General features: G+C 44.6%; 1 protein-coding gene and 1 non-coding gene across 2 annotated transcripts in view; one reads left to right on the top strand and one right to left on the bottom strand.

The window, feature by feature from the left end:
- The window catches only part of SLC9A4 (solute carrier family 9 member A4), a 50,883-nt gene that overhangs the window by 29,532 nt on the left and 12,608 nt on the right, over positions 1-8,743 (top strand). Inside the window, exons 9-10 of the mRNA XM_019525636.1 lie at positions 3,918-4,014; positions 6,985-7,122. Coding sequence (XP_019381181.1) covers positions 3,918-4,014; positions 6,985-7,122 — 235 coding nt within the window. The remainder of the gene's footprint in view (positions 1-3,917; positions 4,015-6,984; positions 7,123-8,743) is intronic.
- TRNAR-CCU lies at positions 590-662 on the bottom strand. Its single transcript has one exon. It is a non-coding gene; the product is annotated as a tRNA-Arg (tRNA).

Below are 8,743 nucleotides of genomic sequence, written 5' to 3'. Positions count from 1 at the left end.
AAGGCACCAGCCCATTTCCACAGCACCTACGGATGAAGGTCATCTGGGCCTGCTGACTTGGATACATCTAAGCCCTCCAGGTAATCCTTAACTAGGTCTGAACTAACAGTCAGGGGACTCGCATCCTTCTTGGGCCTCTCTACGCTATCACCCAAGAGCACCCTGTTGTCAGCAGACAGGAGCACAGAGGCAAAGAACTTGTTAAAGAGTTCTGCCTTCTCTTGCATGTCTGTCACCAACTGCCCTGCCCTGCAGGGGTCCAATGTTACCCTGAGACTTCTTTTTGCTACTTATGTACTTGAAGAAGGACTTTTTGTTATCCTTAATCCCAGAAATTAATTTAAGCTCCAGTGCTGCTTTAGCCTTCCTCACCAAATCCCCACAAGTTTGGGTCAGGGAGGTGTCCTTTGTCCCTGCCCCCTGCTTCCACCACCAGGCCTTCCTGCACTCAGCCATGAAGGTTTCTTGGACCCTGTTCCCACCTTCCTGCACAGTGGACTTACCTGCATTTGCACTGTGCTAGTTACCCTCCCCACCTTTCTCTGAATAGCAAACTGGATCATTTCACTATCACAAAGAAAACCTGCACCACCCCAGATGGGACTTGAACCCACAATCCCTGGCTTAGGAGGCCAGTGCCTTATCCATTAGGCCACTGGGGCTTGGGTAGTATGCTGAACTTGTTTAATTTAAAAACAGGCTTTTGAAATTATCCTATGTTGTGAAATATAAATTAAAGGGAACACTCACTGAACTGAAAAAGTAACTCAGTTGTTATGCTTATTGTTATCAATCTGGTAGGTTAATGGCTAATCCCATGAAAAGAATGTTCGCTTTTTATTTGTGTTTTAGAACTCTGCAGATTACCTTTGCATTGTTTGGTCTATTGCTGTATCAAGCTCTTTTGAAACTAGGGGAATTTTATTTGAGTCACCTAAGTGATAAGCACTGAGATGGTTTTGTACCTACAGTTCCTCCTCCATTTGCTTGTGGAGGGGGCAGATCTGGAGTTGGGAAACTGGGGGGAGGTATGGTGTTTCCTTGGTACTGCCTACTTTCTCCTACCTTTTTCCCAATTCTGTGGGAGAGAAAATCTCAGTAGGTGCACTGCACGTTTGAGGATCCATGAGTCAAGAGGTGAATGGCCTGATGTTTGTGTCAACCATGAAGGGAAAGTGTTGTGTAAGGAAGAATTTATTAGATTTTTTTCATGGACCTCTGGTGGTCAGTGGGCTGTTGGTCAGTGGTCCATAGGGAGATCAAAAGCTGGTACTTCAGAACACATAAGCAGCAGTAGTTACAAATTAAAGGAAACTGTTTTTGTTGGAAAATGCCTGTTCCTTAACACTTTTGGATGGAATATTGCAGTTTCAATAAAACTTTTGTTAGGAAAGACTGGTTGAATCCAGGCTAGAATTTCTGGTCCAAACCAGAAAAGAGACATTCTCTCCTGCCCTGTCTCACTAATAGCCCAGTGATCAGACACTCGCCCCTCAGGAGGAAGATATAAGTTCAAGTTGCTACTCTGCATGATTTATTCAGAGTCTCTATCATTCATTGGGACAGACATTTATTGGACCCAAGTGTCTTGCTCTGCCTAATTCAGAGGTGGGATGTGAGGCTGAAGCTCCACACTGACTACTGGGTTATTGGGTATTCTGTAGTGTCACCTTTCAGCCTAAATGTAACATATATATATTAGGACTGTCCGAAGCTTCAAGTGCTGATTCAATTCAGAGGGCATACAGCCCGATTTGGCAGCTGAGTTTCCTAATCTGGATTGAATCACTTCGAAGCTCTCTGAGTCGATTTGGAAAAGTGTTGGAGAGCTTTGGAAATTCGAGCAGTCCTCGCTCACCACTGCAGAGAGCTGGACACGGACTCCATGCTGGTAAGTAGTGGGGTGGGGCTGGAGGAGGGGGAGGGGACCATGGGGGGACCCCTTCCAGGCCCCATCCCCTGCCTACTCCCCCAGCGCCCCTGAGCACCCCAACCCCCGCCTGCTTTCCCAGCCCCAACAATGGCTGCCCTGCCCAGCCCCAGCTCCTGGTTCTTTAAGAAAAAAAAAGCCCCGCACTCACCAGATGCTGCAGTGGCTGTCAGGGCTTCTGGGGGCTCATGGCAGAGCCCCCCATGCAGCATGAGACAGTGGGAGGCAGTGGGGATCGCCTCTCTGCCTGGCAGGAGCTGGTGAATGTGAGACTTTTTTTTTAAAGAGCTGCGACACTGAGGCCGGGGGAGCAGCCATGGGGTTGGGGGGGAGGCTGGGAGAGTGGGTGTGGGGCAGGGGGTGCAGGCTTCCATGCCTGGCAGCAGCCAGTGAGTGGGGGCTTTTTTTTTTTTTTGAAGAGCTGGGACACTGGGGCTGGGGGAGGGGGCAGGGGATTGGGGCTCATGACAGAGCCCCCCATGCAGCGTGGGTCATTGGGGGGCAGTGGAGATTGCTCCCCCTCTCCCCCTTGCCTGGCAGCAGCTGTTGAGTGAGGGCTTTTTTTTTTTTTTAAAGAGTCTGGAGGCTGTGGCCAGGCAGGGCAGCCATTGACTGGGCTGAGAGAGCAGGCGGGGGTGGGGCCTGTTTGTTTCAGAGATTTGGCTGATTCAATTTGGGACAGTGATTTGAATCACTGAAACAAATCACTGTCCCCCGAATAGGGTGAATCCGAAGAGAATACTAGCTACTTCGCACAGGCCTAATATATATTAAACTAGTCCATGTACATTTTTAACCTCTATACAATGTGGCTATTTAACATTGGAATTGTATATGGCTATCTTTTAACTTTTCAAACTTGACATTTAGCACACATGACATAGGTTTAATCAGCGCACACTCACAAGAATTGATCACAAGATTATTTTCTTGAGATAGGCCAAGGCCAACACTGAGGATCTTAAACACTTTTGAAGTTGAAGTTTGGAAGTATTTGAGTTTGAATACCTGAACCCATTACCTGTCTCTACACCTTTAGATCCAGACTTTTTTCTGCTTTGAAGACAAGAGAGGTCAATATAAAAGAAAGGATGAGAAAAGAGAGAGAACAAGATAAAAGAAAAGAAAAGTCAGAGAAATTATATGAAATTTCATTATTGTTCATCCAGGATGATCACGGCCCTTTATTTTCTATCTATTTTTCCTTCTCCTGGGTTTATGTCCAAACAGCAGAGTTTGACTAATCTAGCAAATTCAGTTTCTGTTTCCTATCAACCAACACCTGATGTTTCCTCAACAAGAAAGTTGGGTACTGGCTTGCACTAGTTTGTACAATTGGAAGAATGATCATTTAAGCACCTTCTTACAGTTTAAATTGAGAGCAGGCACTGCTCTTACAAGATAGCTCTATACATTCCCTAGTCCTAAAAGCCAGAATTCCTACAGAATTTGTATAGTATCCTTTCCTTCTCTGGGACTCTTTTCTGGGTCTCTTTTCATCTTCTTGTCCTTTCTGAGTACAAGCTTGATGGTCCTCTCCCTTTGCATCAGCACAGTGGAAATAAAATCAGTAGGTACATACAAAATGGATGGTCCCGGAGAATGGGAATACATTTCTATTGCAGAGAGAGATAAAAAGAATCAGACATGAGTATTTTGTGATGCTCCATGGCACTCCCAAATCTCTGATTTAGAAAATCTTCCAAGACTTTACTATGGGGAAAATGTGACCTTTCGTGTTAAACTTTGCAAACTGTATGGCAACTTAGGGCTAACAACTTCACAACATGAGAATATTTTCCCCCCTCAGAAAATGCATGTACAGTATAAACAAGCTCAGTTTTTTTCTCTTTCAGATCCTGGTGATTCCTTAGTGGTGTGGCTCTGTAAAGTACTCTTCACATATATGGTGCTCTAAAAATAGGAACATAAAACATTTAGTGAAAATATTTGATCTTTTAAAATCTGTGTTCCATTCTGCTTGCAGGAGCTACAGAAATCGGAGAGTGGATAGACTTTCCCCTGAAGAGGTGGAGTCCATGCGGGATATGCTTGCACATAATCTGTACCAAGTGAGACAAAGGGTGTGTAAGCAATTTGACTAATATTGTCCTGTATTTGTAGATCAAAAGATCATGTTTGCCCTCCCTCATATCATAGCAACAGCCAATAGTAGGAGCAGCATTGATACGGTTATCCTTAGCTGAGCCACACAATAATATCAGTGGAATATATGGAGCCAGCTCCTTAGCTGGATTTCAGTGGGACTGCTGTGTTACACCAGCTATAAATTCAACTCTGTGTAGAAAAGAAACCAGGTCTGTCTTCTAACTTTTCACTGTGAGATGTAATCTACAGTGCAACAGCAAGAAAATCTAGAAATAAGCTCTAGAGGTCAGGCTTCCCTAGCTGTAAAGTTACAAGAGATTCAGGAACAGCTTCCTTTATGATACTGCAAAGCATGATTACAGATTCCAGGGTTTAACTTTCCAAGCCCTCTCCCTCTAGTCACACACAAGCTGCGACCAGTGACTGCAGGAGTATAAGGAATTCCCATGGCAACTGAGATGATGGAGCTGATACAGTTGTTCAGGATACTGGTATCCACCTGTACAAATGCTGTAGTTATCCTACTAAGCAAGCCATTTACAGAGAAGGTTTGAAATAGAGATTACTGTAATCTCAGTGGGGGGCTGTGAGGGATCAGAGCTATTTTGTAGGCACAAGGTGTGCCAGTGGATGTACAGGAATACGGGTTACAGGGTTTATGCTATGTGAGAGACAAACTTTACCCTCACTGCAGAACAGCAGAACAACTCCCCCCATCCTGTTTCCAGTTCTGTGTAAGATGAGGACTGGCTGGGCCTCCACAAGGATTTGTTTTGCAAAAACAGCACATGACTATTCTGTAAAAATGTAGTGAGATCTGATCTAGATGCAGCCTCTGTTTAGAACTGGCTAAATAAATAGAGTGCAGTCCAGTGGATTCCAATGAATGCTTGTACGTCAGAGTATGTTAGCCCAAATACTTGGGTAACCTTGACATTATGCTGATAGACTGAGCTAATTAAGGCAATGCACACTATGTTGGAAAAGTCTATGCTATGCACATCTGTCATTATTAATCAGCTAGGCTTTCCTGATATTATTCAATACTCCACAGCCACGTTGTTCAATACTCCACAGGAGCCCATATTATCCTTATGGCAGGAATTTCTTGTATTCCTAGCAACATGTTCCCCATACATCTATCCTGAACATTTCTGTAAAGAACTTTTTGTCCAAAGTTGATTAAAGGAATGTGTGTTCATGCATTGTAGTATGTTACATGGTATTTAAAACCATGTCTTGTTTTGGAAAATAAGGGTTTTAATATTAATACTTACGCTTTATTCTGCACTTTGAAGGCTTAATAATACCCTGCTACACTAAAACAGGTTCACTGAGATCTCTTGAATTGAATCAAGTTGAGACTCCTTCATGTAGAATTAAAATCAGACCTGAAATCCTGAAAGTTTTTTACAAGTATTAATGAATTTGCTCACACAGCTCTCCCATGAGGAGATGTTTTTCTCTTAACTCTTTTGCCTTTTTTGCAGGATGTAAGCCTAACTCTTCATCAGAGGCAGGTGGTGCTTTATAAACCCATTCAGAGATGCATGAACTTTCATAGGCTACAGCCTACTTTATCAGATACTATGAATGGATTTGCAGAGATCAGGGGCAGTATAAGGTACCATACTGCCTTCTGCCTAACTTCAAACTAACACGGCTAGCTACCTCTCTGTCCACCAGGTGGGGGTACTGCTGAGTGCTGGAAGGGACAGAGTGCTAAGTGCAGCAAAGAGGAATGGTGTAGGTGCCTCACCTGCTCCAGGGGCTCCAATGAGTCCCTGGCTCTCACTGCTGCTGTAGCACAGTCTACTGGCCTTCTACAGCAGCAGCAGGGTGTCCCTGTACTGACCTGCTGCTATTGTCCTGGCACAGGTTCCCTGGGGGTCCACCATTCTGGCACCCCGCTAAGTGGGCAACTGAGACTGGTACCCTGCTTGCCTACCTTAAGTTATGCTATTGCTCTCTATTGTTTTGTCTTTTTCAGCCATTCATGCTTGTGCACAGTGAGTGTAAAACTGTCAAATTAGACTGAAAGGGCCTGATTGTCTTCTACAATGATGTCACAGGTGGTGTAAAAGCTCCTTAAAGTGGGCAAAAATTAAACTGAAGCCTGCTTTTAGACTCCTTTGCACTGCCAGCATGGGGGAAAGCAGCCATGATCCAGCTGAGAATCAGGCAACTGGGTTTATTACCTACCTTGCACTCACTTTGAACAGGTGTAAAGGGATACACAGGTGGAGATTGATGCAGTGATACTAATGTCCTGGTAGACCAGTCACAGTGGAAGTTAGTATTCTACATTGGTGTGGTTTTGGAGAAGGGTTATAATAGTACAGGCAAATGTGTGTCAACACCAGTCCTCTGCTGGTAGAAATATATCAAAAGAAAGCTCTTTGTCACTCAGGAACCAGAAGTAACCCTGTTGGTAAATGGAGGTTTTGTTGGTAGGACCCAAAATACTGAGCTGTTCTGACAGCAGGCTGGTGAAAATGTTAGCATAAAGCAGGCTTGTGCTAGAGACGGCTCCAATCTCTGTGTCTGACTAAGGTCTTGTTGATGCAGGATCTGAAATGGGGAGCCCAGCTGCTCTTTTTGTACATACTCACTGCTCCCCTGGATGCTTCCCAGGATTAATAAATCCTTTGCTTCTAGGAAAATCAATAGCCTGTTCCTAGGTGTGCTTGTATTGAGATAAGAATGGTATAGATCAGTGGTTTCTGTACGCCCCATAGGGTTTGCCCCATAGTGAGAATATAAGCTCTATGGCTTCCAATTAGGGCAGGACTGGAGTGCTGCAAATGAAACAGTGGAGACAAAACTGGTGCAAGGTTTGACAGTGAGTCGGGGGCAGACACTTGTCTAGATTGTGCTGTTTCAACCAATTAAAGCTCTGAGTGTGTACTGGGAAGAGAATCAAACAAATGCATCTTCTATTTCAGGCACCATCCTATAACAGATACACTCTGGCAACTGAAACAAGTGAGAAACAGGCCAAAGAAATCCTCATCCGTCGCCAGAACAGCCTACGGCAGAGCTTAAGGAAAGGACACAGCCTACCTTGGGGGAGACCAGTACCTGTATGCAAGCTACTATTTGTGTGATCAGGACATGGAAATATTTGCATATCTCTATAAATATATAAATCTGCAAGTCTCTGTAAATACAAAACCTGTCATTAATGAATTTGTACATGCAATAAGTAAAATGGCTACTTCCCACAGAGAGCAGGAAAATGAAAGCACATGGAAACCAAGGGCCAAATTCAGTAATGTTACAAAAAGTAATGTCACTTACATGTCAGTGTAAATTGTAAATGACAGGACACTCACAGCCTTGTTGTCCGTTACTTTTAAGACGTGTTAACTGTACTTAAACGTGCTAGCTTCCAAGTATTCAAGCAGTAAAATGTGTTAAATGCCATTTCAGTGTAGCAAAGTTAGGACTTTTCCAGTGAGGAGTATCTCTGGATCATGTTACCTAACACATGTGGAGCTACCATCTGACTGCTCCAAGGAGGTAATATGATCAGGGGATTCCAGTGTGGTGAGGGGACTTGGGAGTGTCAAGTAGCTGCTTGACACTCCTAGCCCCATGACCACACCAGAGGCTTGAATGGTGGCCATGCTCAGCAGGGGCTGGATCTGACAACAGTTGGTTGCTCCCAGGCACCCCTTCCTACCCCCTCCCACCATGCTGGAGCCTTGAATTGGCTCTGGTGTAGTGCCAGGGCTGGGACTGACTCTCAGCTGACTCCTACAGCAGCATACAGGAGTCTTGAAGGACCTCAGCACTTAGCACATGTTTCATTTAGATCCGGGATCTCAAACTCATCTGGCTATGAGGGCCAGACTCATGGGTCTCCCCCTGTATACTAGATCCAGTGCCCACATCGCTCACTCTGGCTGGTCCAGGACTATGTGCACATGGTGTTCACTCTTGCTGGATTGGGACATGGAGCTCCTCCACAACATGCCAGATCCAGTTTCTGCTCTGGTCAGTCTGGGACTGTGCCACACCTGGCACCCTCTCTGGGACCCACATTGCATGTGGTGCTTGCCCTCGACCAGCGGGAGCAGGCACTCCATGCGGCTCACATCCCAGATCAGCCAAAGTGGGTACCATGGGTTTTGAATCCAGCATGTGCAGGGAGTTGGGGGGCGGGGGGAGGTGGTGGTAATGGGTTGTCTCAATTTGGCTCTGTGTAGAGCCAGCAGTGGAAGCCACATGATGTGGCTCCATGGGTCAGATCTTGGTTGTTGTCTGAATCTTTGACACCTCTGATTTAGATCATAGTAAGCATTATCATGTGCATGTTCAGAAAACTTTTTAACATGTAGTAATGCTTACTACAATCTAAATAAAATCTGTCCTAAGGGTAATATGTGACGAGATTCTCACTGTGTGTACACAAGTGCACACAAGTGTAACAAGTATCCAGGTTGTAGCTGTATTGGTCTAGAGGCAAAAGGAATCAGAACTCATGTTAGAGATGATATTTTTTATTAGACCAACTAGATTAAAGAATTTTTTTTGCAAAAATCTAGTTAGTCTAATAAAAGATATTACCTCTACCCATGAGTTCTGATTCCTTTTGCAAACATAACATACACTCCAAAACCCTGATTCACAGCTCTTTAAGTCACTTGGAGTCTTGCTATTGACCAAGGTCTAGACACTGGTCCCAATTGTTTGCCTGTA

The sequence above is a fragment of the Gavialis gangeticus genome, unplaced genomic scaffold, assembly GCF_001723915.1.
Source record: "Gavialis gangeticus isolate Ggan-Ray unplaced genomic scaffold, GavGan_comp1, whole genome shotgun sequence".
In the NCBI taxonomy this organism is placed as follows: Eukaryota; Metazoa; Chordata; order Crocodylia; family Gavialidae; genus Gavialis; species Gavialis gangeticus.
The sequence above is the reverse complement of the archived record's forward strand: the minus strand, read 5'-3'. Positions and strand labels throughout refer to the sequence as shown.